We start from the raw sequence: 21,569 nt of genomic DNA, 5'->3' as shown, positions 1-21,569 counted from the left end.
CATCAAGCAAGGTTTCATGTTTTTCTGATCATTTTTCAATTTTTTGAAATAAAAATGACATGGCACTCCATGCATGTACATGTGTCCATGCCGTGAGACCAATATGTTTAAAAATTCCTTCTAATTTACTGCACATGGAATTAACTTGCACAGAAGTACACAAATATAATATTTCAAAATGGTTAGCCGTTGCAGGTAGATGTAGTTCAAATTTGAATTATGGTCATTAAATGGCTAGGAAATCACTTAAATGTCTTCAAAAGGTCAAATGACCCCTGAAGTTTTCCAGATTTTTACATGACAGTTATATTAGTGCATGTTACACGTAGAAAAAAAGGGAAGACGTAAGAGGAAGCTATCTGCCGTTCGTCACAAAACATGCATTTTTACTTTCTCGGAACCACGAGCCTTCTAGTAAGTGTTTCGGTTTGTGAGGGGTGTGTGTCTAAACTTTCGTTAAATAGACCAATTTTTGAACCACATCATCTTGGTGGCATGACATTACATCAAGCAAGGTTTCATGTTTTTCTAATCATCTTTTACTTTTTTGAAAAAATGCCATGGCACTCCATGCATTTACATATGTCCTTGTCGTGAGACCAATATGTTTAAAAATTACTTCTAATTTAGTGCACATGCAATTAGCTCGCACACAAGTACACAAATATGATATTTCAAACCGTTATGGTTAGCCGTTGCAGGTAGATGTAGTTCAAACTTGAATTATGATCATTAAATGGCTAGGAAATCACTTAAATGTCTTCAAAAGGTCAAAAGACCCCTGAAATTTTTCAATTTTTCACATCACAGTTGTATTACTGCACGTTACACGTAGAAAAAATTGAAGGCCGTAAGCGGAAGCTATCTGCCATTCGTCATAAAACATGCATTGTTCCCTTCTCGGAATCACGAGGCTTCTAGTGAGTTGCTCCGGTTTGTGAGGGGTGTGTGTCTAAACTTTCATCAAACAGACCAATTTTTGTACCATATCATCTTGGTTGCATGACATTACATCGAGCAAGGTTTCATTTTTTTATCTTTTTTATTTTTTGGAATAAAAATGCCATGGCACTGCATGCATGTACATCTAGTTCAAATTTGAATTACGGTCATTAAATGGTTAGGAAATCACTTAAATGTCTTCAAAAGGTCAAATGACCCCTGCAATTTTCCAAATTTTCACATGACAATTTTTATTAATGCACATCACACGTAGAAATTTTTTGAAGGCCGTAAGAGGAAGCTATCTGCTGTTCATCATCAAACATGCATTGTTCCCGCTTAGAACCATGAGCCTTTTAGTGAGTTGCTCTGGTATGTGAGGGGTGTGTGTTCAAACTTTCGTCAAACAGGCCAATTATTGTACCACATCATCTTGATGGCATTACATTACATCAAGCAAGGTTTCATGTTTTCCTGATCATTTTTTAATTTTTTGGAACTAAAATGCCATAGCACTCCATGCATGTACATGTGTCCATGTCGTGAGACCAATATATTTGAAAATTCCTTCTAATTTACTGCACATGGAATTAACTCTCACACAAGTACGCAAATATGATTTTTTTTCAAACCGTTATGGTTTGCCGTTACGTGTACATCTAGTTGAAATTTAAATTATGGTCATTAAATGGCTAGGAAATCACTTAAATGTCTTCAAAAGGTCAAATCACGGATGAAATTTTCTAAATTTTCACATGGCATTTTGTATAAGTGCACATACACGTAGAAGTTTTTTTAAGGTCCTAAGAGGAAGCTATCTGCAGTTCGTCATCAAACATGCATTGTTCCCTCTCGAAACCACAAGCCTTCTAGTGAATTGCTCCGGCTTGTGAGGGGTATGTGTCCGAACTTTCATCAAACATGTCAATTTTTGTACCACATCATCTTGATGGCATGACATTACATCAACCAAGGTTTCATGTTTTTCTGATTATTTTTTAATTTTTTGGAATTAAAATGCCATGGCACTCCATGCATGTACATGTGTCCATGCCGTGACACCAATATGTTTGAAAATTCCTTCAAATTTACTGCACATGGAATTAACTTGCACACAAATACGCAAATATAGTTTTTCAAACCGCTATGGTTAGCTGTTGCATGTACATCTAGTTCAGATTTGAATTACAGTCATTAAATGGCTAGCAAATCACTTAAATATCTTTAAAAGGTCTAATGACCTCTGAAATTTTCCAAATTTTCACATGACAGTCTATATCAGTGCACATTACACGTAGACAAATTTTGAAGGTCGTAAGAGGAAGCTCTCTGCCATTCGTCATAAAACATACATTGTTCCCTCTCGGAACCACGAGCCTTCTAGTGAGTTGCTCCAGTTTGTGAGGGGTGTGTATCCAAACTTTCGTTAAACAGGTCAATTTTTGTACCACATCATCTTGGTGGCATGACATTACATCAACCAAGGTTTCATGTTTTTCTGATCATTTTTTAATTTTTTAGAATTAAAATGCCATGGCACTCCATGCATGTACATGTGTCCATGCCTTGACACCAATATATTGGAAAATTCATTCTAATTTACTGACATGGAATTAAGTCGCACAAAAGTATGCAAATATGATTTTCCAACTGCTATGGTTAGCTATTGCATGTACATCTAGTTCAAATTTGAATTGCAGTCATTAAATGGCTAGGAAATCACTTAAATGTCTTCAAAAGGTCTAATGACCTCTGAAATTTTCCAAAGTTTCACATGACAGTTTGTATCAGTGCATATTATACACGTAGAAAAAATTTGAAGGTCGTAAGAGGAAGCTATCTGACATTCGTCATAAAACATGCATTGTTCCCTCTTGGAACAGGAGCCTTCTAGTGAGTTGCTCCGGTTTGTGAGGGGTGCGTGTCCAAACTTTCGTCAAATAGGCCAATTTTTGTACCACATCATCTTGGTGGCATGATATTACATCAAAAAAATTTCATGTTTTCCTCATCATTTTTTAATATTTTGGAATTAAAATGCCAAGGCACTCCATGCATGTGTCCATGCCGTGAGACCAATATGTTTGAAAATTCATTCTAATTTACTGTACATGGAATTAACTCGCACACAAGTACATAAACATGATTTTTCAAACCATTATGGTTAGCCGTTGCATGTACATCTAGTTCAAATTTGAATTACGGTCATTAAATGGCAATAAAATCACTTAAATGTCTTCAAAAGGTCAAATGACCCCTGAAATTTTCCAAATTTTTACATGACAATTAGTATGAGTGCACATTACGCGTTGAAAAGTTTTGAAGGTCGTAAGAGGAAGCTATCTGTCGTTCGTCAGCAAACATGCATTGTTCCCTCTCGGAACCACGAGCCTTCTAGTGAGTTGCTCCGGTTTGTGAGGGGTGTGTGTCCAAACTTTCATCAAACAGGTCAATTTTTGTACCACATCATCTTGATGGCATGACATTACATCAACCAAGGTTTCATGTTTTTCTGATTATTTTTAAATTTTTTGGAATTAAAATGCCATGGCACTCCATGCATGTACATGTGTCCATGCCGTGACACCAATATGTTTGAAAATTCCTTCTAATTTACTGCACATGGAATTAACTTGCACACAAATACGCAAATATAATTTTTCAAACCGCTATGGTTAGCTGTTGCATGTACATCTAGTTCAGATTTGAATTGCAGTCATTAAATGGCTAGCAAATCACTTAAATATCTTTAAAAGGTCTAATGACCTCTGAAATTTTCCAAATTTTCACATGAAGTTTGTATCGGTGCACATTACACGTAGAAAAATTTTGAAGGTCGTAAGAGGAAGCTCTCTGTCGTTCGTCATAAAACATGCATTGTTCCCTCTCGGAACCACGAGCCTTCTAGTGAGTTGCTCCAGTTTGTGAGGGGTGTGTATCCAAACTTTCATCAAACAGGTCAATTTTTGTACCACATCATCTTGATGGCATGACATTACATCAACCAAGGTTTCATGTTTTTCTGATTATTTTTTAATTTTTTAGAATTAAAATGCCATGGCACTCCATGCATGTACATGTGTCCATGCCATGACACCAATATGTTTGAAAATTCCTTCTAATTTACTACACATGGAATTAACTTGCACACAAATACGCAAATATAATTTTTCAAACCGCTATGGTTAGCTGTTGCATGTACATCTAGTTCAGATTTGCATTGCAGTTGTTAAATGGCTAGCAAATCACTTAAATATCTTTAAAATGTCTAATGACCTCTGAAATTTTCCAAATTTTCACATGACAGTTTGTATCGGTGCACATTACACGTAGAAAAAATTTGAAGGTCGTAAGAGGAAGCTCTCTGCCATTCGTCATAAAACATGCATTGTTCCCTCTCGGAACCACGAGCCTTCTAGTGAGTTGCTCCAGTTTGTGAGGGGTGTGTATCCAAACTTTCGTTAAACAGGTCAATTTTTGTACCACATCATCTTGGTGGCATGACATTACATCAACCAAGGTTTCATGTTTTTCTGATCATTTTTTAATTTTTTAGAATTAAAATGCCATGGCATTCCATGCATGTACATGTGTCCATGCCTTGAGACCAATATATTGGAAAATTCATTCTAATTTACTGACATGGAATTAAGTCGAACACAAGTATGCAAATATTATTTTCAAACTGCTATGGTTAGCTATTGCATGTACATCTAGTTCAAATTTGAATTGCAGTCATTAAATGGCTAGGAAATCACTTAAATGTCTTCAAAAGGTCTAATGACCTCTGAAATTTTCCAAAGTTTCACATGACAGTTTGTATCAGTGCATATTATACACGTAGAAAAAATTTGAAGGTCGTAAGAGGAAGCTATCTGACATTCGTCATAAAACATGCATTGTTCCCTCTCGGAACCAGGAGCCTTCTAGTGAGTTGCTCCGGTTTGTGAGGGGTGCGTGTCCAAACTTTCGTCAAATAGGCCAATTTTTGTACCACATCATCTTGGTGGCATGATATTACATCAAGAAAATTTTCATGTTTTCCTCATCATTTTTTAATATTTTGGAATTAAAATGCCAAGGCACTCCATGCATGTGTCCATGTCGTGAGACCAATATGTTTGAAAATTCATTCTAATTTACTGTACATGGAATTAACTCGCACACAAGTACATAAACATGATTTTTCAAACCATTATGGTTAGCCGTTGCATGTACATCTAGTTCAAATTTGAATTACGGTCATTAAATGGCAATAAAATCACTTAAATGTCTTCAAAAGGTCAAATGACCCCTGAAATTTTCCAAATTTTTACATGACAATTAGTATCAGTGCACATTACGCGTTGAAAAGTTTTGAAGGTCGTAAGAGGAAGCTATCTGTCGTTCGTCAGCAAACATGCATTGTTCCCTCTCGGAACCACGAGCCTTCTAGTGAGTTGCTCCGGTTTGTGAGGGGTGTGTGTCCAAACTTTCATCAAACAGGTCAATTTTTGTACCACATCATCTTGATGGCATGACATTACATCAACCAAGGTTTCATGTTTTTCTGATTATTTTTTAATTTTTTGGAATTAAAATGCCATGGCACTCCATGCATGTACATGTGTCCATGCCGTGACACCAATATGTTTGAAAATTCCTTCTAATTTACTGCACATGGAATTAACTTGCACACAAATACGCAAATATAATTTTTCAAACTGCTATGGTTAGTTGTTGCATGTACATCTAGTTCAGATTTGAATTGCAGTCATTAAATGGCTAGCAAATCACTTAAATATCTTTAAAAGGTCTAATGACCTCTGAAATTTTCCAAATTTTCACATGACAGTTTGTATCAGTGCACATTACGCGTAGACAAATTTTGAAGGTCGTAAGAGGAAGCTCTCTGCCGTTCGTCATAAAACATGCATTGTTCCCTCTCGGAACCACGAGCCTTCTAGTGAGTTGCTCCAGTTTGTGAGGGGTGTGTATCCAAACTTTCATTAAACAGGTCAATTTTTGTACCACATCATCTTGGTGGCATGACATTACATCAACCAAGGTTTCATGTTTTTCTGATCATTTTTAATTTTTTAGAATTAAAATGCCGTGGCACTCCATGCATGTACATGTGTCCATGCCTTGAGACCAATATATTGGAAAATTCATTCTAATTTACTGACATGGAATTAAGTCGCACACAAGTATGCAAATATGATTTTCAAACTGCTATGGTTAGCTGTTGCATGTACATCTAGTTCAAATTTGAATTGCAGTCATTAAATGGCTAGGAAATCACTTAAATGTCTTCAAAAGGTCTAATGACCTCTGAAATTTTCCAAAGTTTCACATGACAGTTTGTATCAGTGCATATTATACACGTAGAAAAAATTTGAAGGTCGTAAGAGGAAGCTATCTGACATTCGTCATAAAACATGCATTGTTCCCTCTCGGAACCAGGAGACTTCTAGTGAGTTGCTCCGGTTTGTGAGGGGTGCGTGTCCAAACTTTCGTCAAATAGGCCAATTTTTGTACCACATCATCTTGGTGGCATGATATTACATCAAGAAAATTTTTATGTTTTCCTCATCATTTTTTAATATTTTGGAATTAAAATGCCAAGGCACTCCATGCATGTGTCCATGCCGTGAGACCAATATGTTTGAAAATTCATTCTAATTTACTGTACATGGAATTAACTCGCACACAAGTACATAAACATGATTTTTCAAACCATTATGGTTAGCCGTTGCATGTACATCTAGTTTAAATTTGAATTACGGTCATTAAATGGCAATAAAATCACTTAAATGTCTTCAAAAGGTCAAATGACCCCTGAAATTTTCCAAATTTTTACATGACAATTAGTATCAGTGCACATTACGCGTTGAAAAGTTTTGAAGGTCGTAAGAGGAAGCTATCTGTCGTTCGTCAGCAAACATGCATTGTTCCCTCTCGGAACCACGAGCCTTCTAGTGAGTTGCTCCGGTTTGTGAGGGGTGTGTGTCCAAACTTTCATCAAACAGGTCAATTTTTGTACCACATCATCTTGATGGCATGACATTACATCAACAAAGGTTTCATGTTTTTCTGATTATTTTTTACTTTTTTGGAATTAAAATGCCATGGCACTCCATGCATGTACATGTGTCCATGCCGTGACACCAATATGTTTGAAAATTCCTTCTAATTTACTGCACATGGAATTAACTTGCACACAAATACGCAAATATAATTTTTCAAACCGCCATGGTTAGCTGTTGCATGTACATCTAGTTCAGATTTGAATTGCAGTCATTAAATGGCTAGCAAATCACTTAAATATCTTTAAAAGGTCTAATGACCTTTGAAATTTTCCAAATTTTCACATGACAGTTTGTATCAGTGCACATTACACGTAGACAAATTTTGAAGGTCGTAAGAGGAAGCTCTCTGCCGTTCGTCATAAAACATGCATTGTTCCCTCTCGGAACCACGAGCCTTCTAGTGAGTTGCTCCAGTTTGTGAGGGTTGTGTATCCAAACTTTCGTTAAACAGGTCAATTTTTGTACCACATCATCTTGGTGGCATGACATTACATCAACCAAGGTTTCATGTTTTTCTGATCATTTTTTAATTTTTTAGAATTAAAATGCCATGGCACTCCATGCATGTACATGTGTCCATGCCTTGAGACCAATATATTGGAAAATTCATTCTAATTTACTGACATGGAATTAAGTCGCACACAAGTATGCAAATATGATTTTCAAACTGCTATGGTTAGCTGTTGCATGTACATCTAGTTCAAATTTGAATTGCAGTCATTAAATGGCTAGGAAATCACTTAAATGTCTTCAAAAGTTCTAATGACCTCCGAAATTTTCCAAAGTTTCACATGACAGTTTGTATCAGTTCATATTATACACGTAGAAAAAATTTGAAGGTCGTAATAGGAAGCTATCTGACATTCGTCATAAAACATGCATTGTTCCCTCTCGGAACCAGGAGCCTTCTAGTGAGTTGCTCCGGTTTGTGAGGGGTGCGTGTCCAAACTTTCGTCAAATAGGCCAATTTTTGTACCACATCATCTTGGTGGCATGATATTACATCAAGAAAATTTTTATGTTTTCCTCATCATTTTTTAATATTTTGGAATTAAAATGCCAAGGCACTCCATGCATGTGTCCATGCCGTGAGACCAATATGTTTGAAAATTCATTCTAATTTACTGTACATGGAATTAACTCGCACACAAGTACATAAACATGATTTTTCAAACCATTATGGTTAGCCGTTGCATGTACATCTAGTTCAAATTTGAATTACGGTCATTAAATGGCAATAAAATCACTTAAATGTCTTCAAAAGGTCAAATGACCCCTGAAATTTCCCAAATTTTTACATGACAATTAGTATCAGTGCACATTACGCGTTGAAAAGTTTTGAAGGTCGTAAGAGGAAGCTATCTGTCGTTCGTCAGCAAACATGCATTGTTCCCTCTCGGAACCACGAGCCTTCTAGTGAGTTGCTCCGGTTTGTGAGGGGCGTGTGTCCAAACTTTCATCAAACAGGTCAATTTTTGTACCACATCATCTTGATGGCATGACATTACATCAACCAAGGTTTCATGTTTTTCTGATTAGTTTTTAATTTTTTGGAGTGAAAATGCCATGGCACTCCATGCATGTACATGTGTCCATGCCGTGACACCAATATGTTTGAAAATTCCTTCTAATTTACTGCACATAGAATTAACTTGCACACAAATACGCAAATATAATTTTTCAAACCGCTATGGTTAGCTATTGCATGTACATCTAGTTCAGATTTGAATTGCAGTCATTAAATGGCTAGCAAATCACTTAAATATCTTTAAAAGGTCTAATGACCTCTGAAATTTTCCAAATTTTCACATGACAGTTTGTATCAGTGCACATTACACGTAGACAAATTTTGAAGGTCGTAAGAGGAAGCTCTCTGCCGTTCGTCATAAAACATGCATTGTTCCCTGTCGGAACCACGAGCCTTCTAGTGAGTTGCTCCAGTTTGTGAGGGGTGTGTATCCAAACTTTCGTTAAACAGGTCAATTTTTGTACCACATCATCTTGGTGGCATGACATTACATCAACTAAGGTTTCATGTTTTTCTGATCATTTTTAATTTTTTAGAATTAAAATGCCATGGCACTCCATGCATGTACATGTGTCCATGCCTTGAGACCAATATATTGGAAAATTCATTCTAATTTACTGACATGGAATTAAGTCGCACACAAGTATGCAAATATGATTTTCAAACTGCTATGGTTAGCTGTTGCATGTACATCTAGTTCAAATTTGAATTGCAGTCATTAAATGGCTAGGAAATCACTTAAATGTCTTCAAAAGGTCTAATGACCTCTGAAATTTTCCAAAGTTTCACATGACAGTTTGTATCAGTGCATATTATACACGTAGAAAAAATTTGAAGGTCGTAAGAGGAAGCTATCTGACATTCGTCATAAAACATGCATTGTTCCCTCTCGGAACCAGGAGCCTTCTAGTGAGTTGCTCCGGTTTGTGAGGGGTGCGTGTCCAAACTTTCGTCAAATAGGCCAATTTTTGTACCACATCATCTTGGTGGCATGATATTACATCAAGAAAATTTTTATGTTTTCCTCATCATTTTTTAATATTTTGGAATTAAAATGCCAAGGCACTCCATGCATGTGTCCATGCCGTGAGACCAATATGTTTGAAAATTCATTCTAATTGACTGTACATGGAATTAACTCGCACACAAGTACATAAACATGATTTTTCAAACCATTATGGTTAGCCGTTACATGTACATCTAGTTCAAATTTGAATTACGGTCATTAAATGGCAATAAAATCACTTAAATGTCTTCAAAAGGTCAAGTGACCCCTGAAATTTTCCAAATTTTTACATGACAATTAGTATCAGTGCACATTACGCGTTGCAAAGTTTTGAAGGTCGTAAGAGGAAGCTATCTGTCGTTCGTCAGCAAACATGCATTGTTCCCTCTCGGAACCACGAGCCTTCTAGTGAGTTGCTCCGGTTTGTGAGGGGTGTGTGTCCAAACTTTCGTCAAACATGCCAATTTTTGTATCATATCATCTTGGTGGTACGACATTACCTCAAGCAATGTTTCATGTTTTTAATTTTTCGGAATTTAAATGCCATGACACTCCATGATTAATTGTGTCATAGCCATTAGACCAATATGTTTGAAAATTCCTTCTAATTTACTGCACGTGGAATTAAATTGCACACAAGTACACAAAATATGACTTTTCAAACAATTTGGGTTAACTGTTGCATGTACATGTAGTTCAAATTTCAATTACGGTCATTAAATGGCTAGAAAATCACTTAAATGTCTTAAAAGGTCAAATGACCCCTGAAATTTTCCAAAATTTGACATGACAGTTGTGTTAGTACTACAAATTTTCTCGTACATTTAAAACACTATCTATTGCCACTTTGCTCCAAATTCATGTTTCACAGCTAATAAAATATATCTACAACATCACACACAGTTGTTTTGTAGGAATTGTATGCTAATAAAATTCCTTATGCTTCGCCGGCTCGTCTGCTCCAGTGTCGTTAACCCCTGAATCCACAAATCCCGATCCCCATTCTCGCACCCCCTTGTTTCAAAGATGACGCCATGGAAACGCTTCATGAAGGCTCGTACAATGGCTGCGTCCCCCCCGAACGCCGCCGCCTACATCAAGTGTGCCGCCACATCCGCATTGAGCGCGGTCGCTTCCACCGAGAGGGCATCTGCGGCAGCTGACATGGCTGTAGCTGTTGCTGCAACGGCGGCTGCAAGCGTCGAGAGCGCTTGAGCTGCTGTCTGTGCCGCCAATGTCGCCCTGGCCCGGGTCGAGGCCATCCACGTCTATATTCCAGGTCACCTCAGAATCCAGCATGCAGCCCATGTCCGAAAAGGCGGTGGTGGCCATGGAGCACCTGCTTCCTCATGAGGTCGTCGAGCGGGAGCTGGAGATGCAGCAGGCGGTGGAGATCGAGGAGCACCGGGAGGAGGAGTTGCGCATGGCCCAGGTCGAGGTAGAGAAGAGTATGTCCATCGAGGAATCAGTGGTGGAGTACCAACGTGAGCTCTGGCGCAGCCACTACTACGAGTACTACAACCTTGAGGGCGGCGCCGAGGACGAGGACGCGATCGACTTCGGCTGGGGGGACGCGGAGTCCACCAACGGCGGCATGTCGCCAGGACAAGTCATCGACGTCTCATCTCACATCGGTGATGCATAGGCCGGTGCGGCGACGGATTTGTTAAAACTATTCGTACTTAGGCTTTGTTTTTAATGCTGGTCTTTTGTTAGAGCAATGTTTAGGTGAATTGTCTCTGTTTAATTACTAAAATTTCTCGTAAGTCAAGTCTGTGTGTTGTACGCTCTTTTGTATGCCTAAATTATCAAGTGATGTTAAATTATGCAATGACGTACCCGGGGAAATCTCCACCAAAATTTCAATTATCAAACTCATCCCATGCGCGTTAAGCAAAAAAATCGTTTGCGATGCACACTATCGTTCAAAGTGAATGGTGTCCAGCGGCACCGCGCGCAAAGTTTCCCTCCACATTTCAAAATTTTCCGCCTACCGCCGAAATATCTACCCTCCCCCTCCCCATCCCCTTTTCTCCCCGACCACAAGTCACATTTCCCTTGTTTCCCCCTTCCTTCCTTCCTAAGCTATAGCCGCTTCCTCGCTTGCTTCCTCTCTCTCGTCGTATCGCATCCTACCGTCGGGGTCGCCATAGTCTTCTTTAAAGACCTCTCCGGCGGCTCCTCCTCCGACGACGACTCCTTCACCACCCGGGAATGCCTCTCTTCTCTCTCTCGGGCTATGACTTTGAATGAAGGATTTTTACCCGGCGGTCGATTTGTGTCATTTCTTCCTCTTGTAGTTCCCTAGGACCATCAGTTGCAACGAATGGAGCGGGATGGCTGAAGATCTGTCTGCTCGTTGTCACCATCAATCTCCATGCGTGAAGCTAGTTGCGTTTGAACCTGTGGACAGTGGAAGGAAGTTTCTGGCATGTGCAGAGAAGGTTAGACCCTCTTTTGTTGTTACAAATCATTTGTTAGATGTGATTCAGACACGGTCATGGTCCCAACCCATTCATATCACACCTTCAACCAAACGCATCCTAAGACGGTATCACAGTTTGTACCTAGTATCTAAGAGTGTTGCCATCTCATCAGCGGTGCCATTAGAAAATTATTTGGCACCACTTCAGCAGTTTGTGGAGCCAACTTGTCCACACATCCGAGCAGCCAAGCAGTAAAATGCTAAATCTTTATGGCATGAAGGAACTGGGCGTCAGAGCAACTAGGTGCTCCGGAGTTCAGGTCCCTGATTTTTTTCCGCTGCATCGGCTCGCCAGTGCAGGGCACCGGTGCAAGATGTAGCAACAGTTGTCTTTACACCGGTTTTGGGATACATAGTGGACGCCTTAGTACTATTAGTTCTATGTTACTAAATTTGTGCATGTACACACCTATTAGTATCAATTTGCTGTCATCCAAACACTGTCGCTATGCTGTTGCCGTTATATTTTACCTTCCTCTTAAAATGTTCAATTTGTTATTTATAGTACATGAGTAAGAACTTGTAGCGTTATTGTAGTTAATTATAGCTTCTGATGTTTAAGAATTTGGTTGTTGTGTCAGTAGCAATTAATTCATTTTCACATTGATCTTTTTGAGAAGATATGTCATAATTAACATGTTTCTTTAGTTTTTCAAAATAAGTATTGGTGATTTTCTATGTTGCTATAAACCCATTTCCCTAAAATTGTTACTGGTCTAGTTTTAAATATTATAGGATCACAGGAGTGTTCTTACTTGGAGTGGGTTGATCAACAGTGGCCACAGTCTTTGAAGATGTGCCTAGCAAAGCTTTGGAGCATGTATCAGGAAGAGAACAGAGGTAGGCTTAGAGATAGTGTTACTAAATATATCTATGTGCCTGATTTGAAATTGGCAAACAGCTGTTCAATATGAAATGTGAATCTCGTAATACTGGAATTATTAATTGTAAACTAATAAATCTGCGAAATGGGTCATTGAACTTTGCAAACAGTTCTAGAAGTAAAAGAGGTTGTGATGGATAGCCCAATGCCTCATAATTTTCTTCATCAAATCGTGTGTGATGTAGTTGATAAAAGCAAACGGTTAACCAAGGCAGAGCGTGTGTGATAATTACACGTATCACACACGAGCCTATACATAAACCTGTGTGGGATGTATATACGAATGGAAACGTTTTCCCTGGATTGACTGTGTGGAATGTACGTAAGAATGAAAACGTATTTCTTGGATTGACTATGTGTGATATACATACCTACGGAAATGTTTTTCCTGGGATTCACCGTGTGGGATGTACATACCTATGGAAATGTTTTCTGGGATTCACCATGTGGGATGTACATACCTACGGAAATGATTGTGTTTCCATGGGTCACCCGATCGCACACGAGCTCATTTGGTGTCCTAGGAGGGCCTATCCCCGACGATTTCTGGGTCGTGTGGGAAGGACCCCCCTATCTCCCACACTCACTTGGCGATGGTTCCAAATGCCGTCACGGAAAGGGGTTAAAAACCGTTTGTATAGCACCGAGGCGTTCCAGTGGATGCAAAGAAATGTAAATAATACACATGGATTTGAAGTTGTAAAGATCTGATAGGATGAAGGCTATACAACAAGCAAAGCACGGACAAACATCGGATTACCATTAGTGTTAAAGAAAATGTGCTACCTAGATTATTAACTCTAGTGTAAGTGGGAGACTGTTAAATTTTTTCCCTAGAGGCAATAATGTTGTATTATTATATTTCCATGTTTATAATTAAGAGTTTATATTCTGTGCTATAACTGCTATGATCCCGGAATATGCGTATTAGTGGAAAAATATACACGTGTGAAATGATAAAACAATAAAATTTAATTCCTAGTCCCGCCTCTAAGACTAGCTCAAGTGTTTTTTATGATCATGTTTTCTGGATCTTGATATATCGTTAAGTGTAATTATAGTCTTAAAACAACATTGAGGACGTGACGTTAGAAGAATGATCACATTGAATTGACCCAACATTGTGTGTTACACTTTGAGAAGCTATCATCACAAGTCAATTATTATAACAAAAAGAGTTAATATATGCTTTAGTTCCTTAGACCATGAGAGTGTTGTAGTCACTTCTTATCGTACGATGAACTTTGGGGTTGTTCAAACATCATATGTAACACAGTGATCATAATAACAACTTACAGGTGCATCGGAAAGTTTGACAAAGGACTAGATAGCTCAACAGTGGGATTTGATCCTCCGAAGATGGAGAAATACTCTTAAGGGCCCTCTCGGTGTGACGACATCCGCCATCGTCTGGCCAGACACAGGTGACTATGTCACGTGACTGCCAGAACATGTCAACGAGAAAGAAGAACAAAACCGGTAATAGGTAGACCGGTATAGTGAACATGAGAATGATTCAAGAGGATAGTGATACATCTCACCTCGGCTTTTGTAAAGTATCATGAACCAAAGGGAATAGCTCATGATAATTGAATGTTCACTCAAATGTAATTCATGTACTCACAGGGATTGATATGGACGTCCATGGTTCTACTATAGGGCATTGAACGAAAGGGGTTTTATTCATATCTATGTTTTACTGAACCTATTAGGTCACAAGTTTGAGGTAATGACGATGTGTTGAGTGTTAGTAGGATGAGAATAATGAGAACATATTAGTGAAATGATTTCACTAATATTCGAAATAGTTTCGAGAGAAACCAGAAGCATTTAGGGGTCACTTGAAGGGTTTCGAAGTTTATCGGGCAATACCGGGTATTCTCGATAAATAATATAGCTGTGGAAAATGTTTCTGTGATGTTAAATTAGTAATAAAAGTCTTTAACAATAATTAGGAAGCTTTTATATTAATTTAGTATCAACGGGTCTGAAAAGGCCAAGTGATGGAAGGCTACTTGGGCCGCTTGGTCCCAAAAGGGGTGGCGCCCCCTTCTCCCCATGGAAAGGGGAGAGGAGGCTGAATTGGAGGGGGACTCCCCCTCCTCTTGGCCAACGCAAAGGGGGTAGTTCCTTCCCGCCTTATGACGCTCCCTCCCCTCACCTCCGACCTATATATACTAGAGGTTTTAGTCACTTTTGAATACACAAGTTTTGGAGCCTCCTCTAGTTCTCTAGTTCTATTTCTAGTTGGTCCTATTTGATCTAATTAGAGCTACACCTAGATTCTCTAATCCTCATAATTAGAAATCCAGTGTGGATCTAATATCTTCCTTCTAATTCTCTGGCGATGATTAGCTCTCGACGGGGAAGCGCTGCCGGATCATGAAGACCGTACACTTGCAATTTGTGGAGAGGTCGTGCTTTTGGTCTTCTGTTCGAGTGACTGTTCGTGGGCGATTCGTGGGATCGATCGAGCATCTATGGTTCGAGGGACTCCAAGTACGATATACACCGACTCATCTTCTTCCGTTGCAACTCGGAGCTGGTAACGATCAGATCGAAACCCTTTATTGCATCTTCATAGTGTTACTAGGTGATCATAGGGCGATAATTTTTTTGTTTTCTACTATGTTTCTCAACATCGCCATCGTCCTGGCCACAACTATGACTCTCAGCCCCCTATGTACTCCGCCGCCACTGCCGCACTCACCAACAACCGTCGAATGTGGTTCATCGCGAGATGAATGGGAAGTAGGGTTATGTCGGTCAAAATGATTTCAGACAAGGAAAAATATTAACTAGATCTCACAAAAAATATTAACAAAGCTGATGGATTACCTTTTTGCCCCTGACGCGTTGGTACTCCGTGTGTGTTTAAATCAGTACTCCGTGAGATTAGTGATGGAGTACCAAATCTTATGAAACACCGGAATGGGAAAAATGGAAGGGCTATATTAATTTCTGGATACTGTAAAAGTGCTCTTGGATTAGGGGATGATTGTTAGCTTAATCCAATCATTTTGAGTTTAGCTTGGAGTGTGCTAGTTTATTATGCAAATGTAACCGTGTTCTTGCCGCGTGTCACTAGAATTTGTCATCCTTGCATGCCTTGTCATCGAAAAACGTCAGGGCTGGAGCGCCACACATCCCACGTGTGGCATTTATCATTAGGGTTAGGAAAATGTCTTTGTGCTTAATAGGCTACGTGTGCAAGTACAATAGGAAAGCTTAGCTAAAGTCGGTTTGGAGTTTCCTTGTGCTAGCTTGCTTGGTCTAGCACGAGTCGGTTTGGTAACTCGTACCTGCGCCTGTACAAGCAAGCAGCGGCAGTCTACGGGTTGTAATCACCAGAGGTTTGAGAATCAAAGACAAGAAAATCAAGGCACACAAAAAACGTAGGCTATTGGGGCGTAACCTCCCGCTGGACAGTTGACACACGGCCCTCATGCGGCCCAGATCCAACCAGCCGGCCTGCCTACACGCATAAACAAACGTAGGCTATTTACCTTCCGTAACGCAATGGGACTAGTCCCCGATCCCGAACGGCTTAACCACACATAACATACGGGGAAATCCTTCTATTTACTTTGGCCAGCCGCCAAGAGGCACCGGTACATCGATCCATCGATGGGTTCCTTATTCTCTTCCCCTGCCCGCGGCGACGGCGGCGCCGCTATCTTTGATTACGCCAACCCTCCCCCAGGCAGCCGTATGTCAAAAGAGTATGTAATTCGTAGCTACTGGATATATTTTTTCCGTAAATTTCCTCAATTGCTTGCATGTATCTATTCTTATAGGAGTACTTATTATGAGTTTCGCTCGATGAACGTCTGATTGCCCTGAATAACCAACCATCGAACGAAAGATCCATCCATTATGTTTATTTATTTGGTGTACCCTTGTTTATTTGGAGACAGAGATATCGTCGCCCACCGAATTTCTCAGCTTGTCGACGTCGCCCTTGAACATTACAACTCCAACAACCCGGTATGGTACTCTCTCCGTCTCTCCCTCTCATACATCCAGGCGAGTACTTAATACTTATGATTGAGAGTTTGAGATCGATCGCTGAGATGCAGGGTGCCGAGTTCGAGTATCCGGAGTATCCTCCCACCACGGACATGAACGCCCGTCTGCGTCGGTTTTAGGGGAACTTTCTGGTACCACCTCGGCTTTTCGGCTCGCCCAGTGGACGCCACCGCCGAGACGCAACACTTCTTTGCCGAGCTATATTTTGATAGACGCTTCTGCCAAATAACCGTTGAAACATGCACTATCTTAGGTACTACCTAAATTTATCTTTACATTCGGCCATACTATGTTTGCTAGCCACTTGAGTATATACATGTCATTAATGTAACTTGCAGCTAATTCTGTCTTTATCTTTCTCTGTAATGTCAACAGAAAAGCCGTTGTGCCGCTTTAGAGCCTCGTGTGCATTTTGTCCAGATGAATCCAATATCTTGCACCCAAGCAGTGCAGAATTTTTCTGTGGAAAACAAGATCACAAAAAAGAATTCTTTCGCAAGAGAGATATGCTAGTGCGGCCATTCAATTCTTTTATAACACCTCCTGATATAGATAGCACCGACGATCCATGATTCAACTCATATGTTATGGCCTATGGATTATAGTTGTAAAATAAGTATGTTTTTCTTCTAGACTCAACTCATATGTTATGGCCTATGGATTACAGTTGTAAAATAAGTATGTTTTTCTTTTTGACTCGACTCATATGTTATGGCCTATGGATTACAGTTCTTAAATAAGTATGTTTTTCTTCTTGTTTTTATCATCCTTGTTGTTCAATTTCGTTGACCACTAGAAAAATAAAAACTAGTATTTCAAAATTTAATGTGCACGAGAACAAGAACTAGAACTGATAAGCATGGGTGCAGCTATAGCGCATAAGACCAGCTTTTCTCTCTGTCTTATCTCAGTGGTGTAATTTATGTTATATTTCACTCGGCCGAGGCTTCCTAATAATGACTAGCTAGTTTTTTGGGTTGTGTTTGAAAAATAGTCATTCCAAGCTAGGTTGAAGAAGGCCCCGTCAAGACTACAAAGTTGGTTATGCTTGATTGTTTGACCAATTAAATCTACTGTTTAGGAGCGCAAGTTCTAAGAGTGCGAGCTACTCCCTCTGTCCCATAACATAATACTCCATCCGTTCCAAAATTCTTGTCTTAGATTTGTCTAGATATGGATGTATCTAACACTAAGACGTAGCTAGATATATCCGTATTTAGACAAATCCAAGACAAGAATTTTGGAACGGAGGGCGTATAAGAGCGTTGGAACGGAGGGAGTAGTTGATTGTATCATCAAACAAATTTGCTTCCATTTGATGGACCGCACGAGAACTTGAATAAAAATACATGAAATTTTGCAAAGCTTGGGGCGTATGCACATATGCTCTGACATGGCAGCTGGGACCTCGTCAGGCTTGGTCTTGAAGTTCATTAGCCTATATTCCACCATGTGGCAGCTGGGCCTCGTTGGATACATGGATTTGCCCTCAAGGCTCGCTAGCATCTTCACCATGGCTACTGCGACCTAGTTAGGCTTGATCTCGAAGCTCTTTTTGAGGTCGGGGTTACTCTTTATTATTGCAAAATTTGTAGACAACCTTTTGGCTAAGTTGGTGCCATCGTCTGAACCTACTTGCGCTGATTGCTACTCCCAAGAGCCAAAACGCTCTTATATTTTGAAACGGCGGAGTACTTTCTGAGTTGGCACCGCCACTTGCCCACCTGGCCCTATGTGTTGCATGCTGCGGTCTCTTTTGCTTCTTCACGTCGAGAAATGTGAGAGTACACCCCTCATAGGGATGTTATCATTGTGGATGCAAGACGCCCCCTCGAGCTTACCCTTCTTGACTAGTGTGTCAGAAAAGAAAACCTCTTGACTACGAGGTGCTTGAACTTGTTTCCGCTGCCAAGTATCTGCTCCTCGTGGAATACAGTGTGGTCCTAGCCGTCGTCTAAGATATCTATGTAGATACACTGAGTTTCAGAGTGAAAGCTTAAGTCTGATCCGAGTTGGTTATACCTAGCTACTGCACGTTTTTACGTTGATATCTTGTTGAAGGCATTGCTCGGACTGATTCTTCAGGATGAAAATCTAGATTCTAACCTTGAGTGGTTTGATCCGGTGACGATAGCGTTTGAGCGGCGTTTTCTTTCCGAAGGCATTGCTATTGAAGAACCTCATCGTCTGTGTGGTGTCATGAGATGATTGATGTGGATATGGTCATTGTTGTAGTTTGCCGATCACCGATGTGATTGAATCAAATTTTTTTTTCTTTACTCGCTTATACATAGTTTTGCTCCTATATGACTTTGCTTGCCGGCGCGTTTTTGTGTACGTGTGTCGATGTCGCGTTTTGGATATGGTCATTGTTGTAGTTTCCCGATCACGGATCCGATTGAATCAGTTTTTTTTCTTTACTCGCTTACGCATAGCTTTGGTCTTATATGACTTTACTTGCCGGCGCATTTTTTTCTTTACTCGCTTACGCCTAGCTTTGGTCTTATATGACTTTGCTTGCCGGCGCATTTTTTCCTTTACTAGCTTATGCCTAGCTTTGGTCTTATATGACTTTGCTTGCCGGCGCGTTTTTGTGTACATGTGTTGATGTTGGTTCTGTGCATTTTAACTATGCAGAGACCGGATGTGTGCTTCTTGTGTTGGATTCTGTTGATGTTTTATTTTGAGTCAATAAAATCCACTCTTTGTAAAAAATGCAGATATTGCTCACGGTAGTCTTTTTTCCAATACGGTTTCTCCCAAATACATCAGAGATATATGACGTTTGTTGCACCCGTTAAACCTACCGTTTATACGATTGGACCAGTGGCTTAAAATCGACTAAACGAATGAACCAACCGGCAATCAAAACGAGATATGCTCTGGGATCGAATCGTGTATATATGAAATTGTCAAATCTCAGTCGACTTCGTCGATGCTACAGTCATGAAATCTTATATAGAGATTCATGCAAAATTTTCTTCTAATTTATTTTTTTCTTTTTCATATCTTGTGTCATTTGACTGAGACTTGATTAAGTCTTGAGTTGAATCTAGCCACACCCAAGCTTATATACAGATCTGCTTGTAAGTTGTATGTCTGCCACGGTCCAGAGTCATACGGCCGATCGAGTTTGTGTCTGTTCTGCTTACAATTGCAATCGATCACGCGGCGACACGCAGGGCTTCGTCTAGCGGGCAGAGCAACGACGAAACGCACCGTCGTTTGTCATCAGAGAAGAAGAAAAGAACACCAGCATGAGCTGATCCGTCGAGTCACCGGCCTCCAGAACAACCCAAGGCGCACCTGCCACGCTCCGGGCGCCACGGCGATGCACACTCTTGCCGGTCTGTCGTCGAGGACAGCTAACCACATCCACCTCCCAACTCCCAAGTCCCAACCCACCACGTATGCGCACAGCGCACGCACCTCCCTGCCGTGGGTGGCCTCCCGTTCTGTGTCTGGCTCGCGCCGCAGTATAAACACCCACCGTGTAGCGCTACAAAACTAGGCTTTGGAGTCCATTTTGGGACCGGTTCAGGAGATAGATACAGCAGCAAGTCCAACAAAGGTAGTAGTGACAAGATGGAGGAGTACCAGGGGCAGCACGGTCACGCCGTCGACGAGTACGGCGACCCCGTGGCCGGGCACGGCAACCCTGTGGCACGCTCCGCCGCCGGCGCGTTCACGGGCGCCGGCGGGCAGCTCCAGCACGGCAGGGAGGAGCACAAGACCGGCGGGATACTGCACCGCTCCGGCAGCTCCAGCTCCAGCTCGGTGCGGTTTCGACCTCTGCGTGTTCCATACTTCCATTTCAGAAAACGTTTTTCTTTGGTATGTTTCAGACATATGTGCGTCTGCTGATTTCCGTCGCTGTTGTGTGTACCGTGTTTGCAGTCTTCTGAGGATGACGGCATGGGCGGGAGGAGGAAGAAGGGCGTGAAGAAGAAGATCAAGGAGAAGCTCCCGGGTGGCCACAAAGACAACCAGCAGCACATTGCCGCGGGAACCGGAGCTGGCGGGGCTTACGGGCAGCACACGGCCGCGGGAACTGGGGCCGGCGGAGACTACGGGCAGCAAGGGCACGCAGGAATGGCCGGCGCCGGCGAGAAGAAAGGACTCATGGACAAGATCAAGGAGAAGCTGCCCGGACAGCACTGAGCTGCCGGCCTCGGCTGGCTGTCCGCTGCCTACTAGTCCTCTCGACTCTCGAGTTAAGCTCGAGCTGAATAAATGCCGCTCTAGTGTCCGTCGTGTTTTTCTTTTTTTCTTTTTTCCTCCGCCGCGGACCTCTAAAACGGGAGGCCTGCTCCGGTGCTCCCCCTAACCTAATTTCGGAGGGGTATTTTATCCCCGCGAATTTGTTTTTTTCCTGGCCCGCCGCAGCCCAGATCCAAGCCCTGTCTAGCCCTGTATAACCCAGACCGTATACGTACAATACCCTGGTCCGGAAAAAAAATATCACACGACCCCACGTCCACGTAAGACCTGCCGAATCCAATCATTCACGCGAACAGCTCCATCAATCTCGCGAGCATTGACGCAGCTCCATAAGTCACGTAGTAGATCTCCACCGGCCGGCGGCTATCTCGTCGCCGGCGATCTCGTCGGACAGCGGGCGCGAC

General features: G+C 41.0%; 1 protein-coding gene across 1 annotated transcript; it reads left to right on the top strand.

Moving 5' to 3' along the window:
• The first annotated feature begins 20,517 nt into the window (after window positions 1-20,517).
• On the top strand, window positions 20,518-21,360 carry LOC119325532 (dehydrin Rab15-like). The gene is made up of 2 exons (XM_037599267.1): window positions 20,518-20,721; window positions 20,842-21,360. Exons 1-2 carry the CDS (start codon window positions 20,530-20,532, stop codon window positions 21,103-21,105), a joined length of 456 nt encoding a protein of 151 aa, XP_037455164.1. The 5' UTR covers window positions 20,518-20,529; the 3' UTR covers window positions 21,106-21,360.
• The last annotated feature ends 209 nt before the right edge of the window (window positions 21,361-21,569 follow it).

The sequence above is a fragment of the Triticum dicoccoides genome, chromosome 6B (genome assembly GCF_002162155.2).
Source record: "Triticum dicoccoides isolate Atlit2015 ecotype Zavitan chromosome 6B, WEW_v2.0, whole genome shotgun sequence".
Lineage (NCBI taxonomy): Eukaryota > Viridiplantae > Streptophyta > Magnoliopsida > Poales > Poaceae > Triticum > Triticum dicoccoides.
Note: the sequence above shows the minus strand (reverse complement) of the source record. Positions and strands in the feature narration are given on the sequence as shown.

Excerpts from the sequence above, each read along its gene's own strand:
- LOC119325532 (XM_037599267.1), top strand. The coding sequence starts at position 20,530 with ATGGAGGAGTACCAGGGGCAGCACGGTCACGCCGTCGACGAGTACGGC. Across the intron at positions 20,722-20,841 it reads GCAGCTCCAGCTCCAGCTCG|TCTTCTGAGGATGACGGCAT; the intron begins GTGCGGTTTCGA and ends CCGTGTTTGCAG.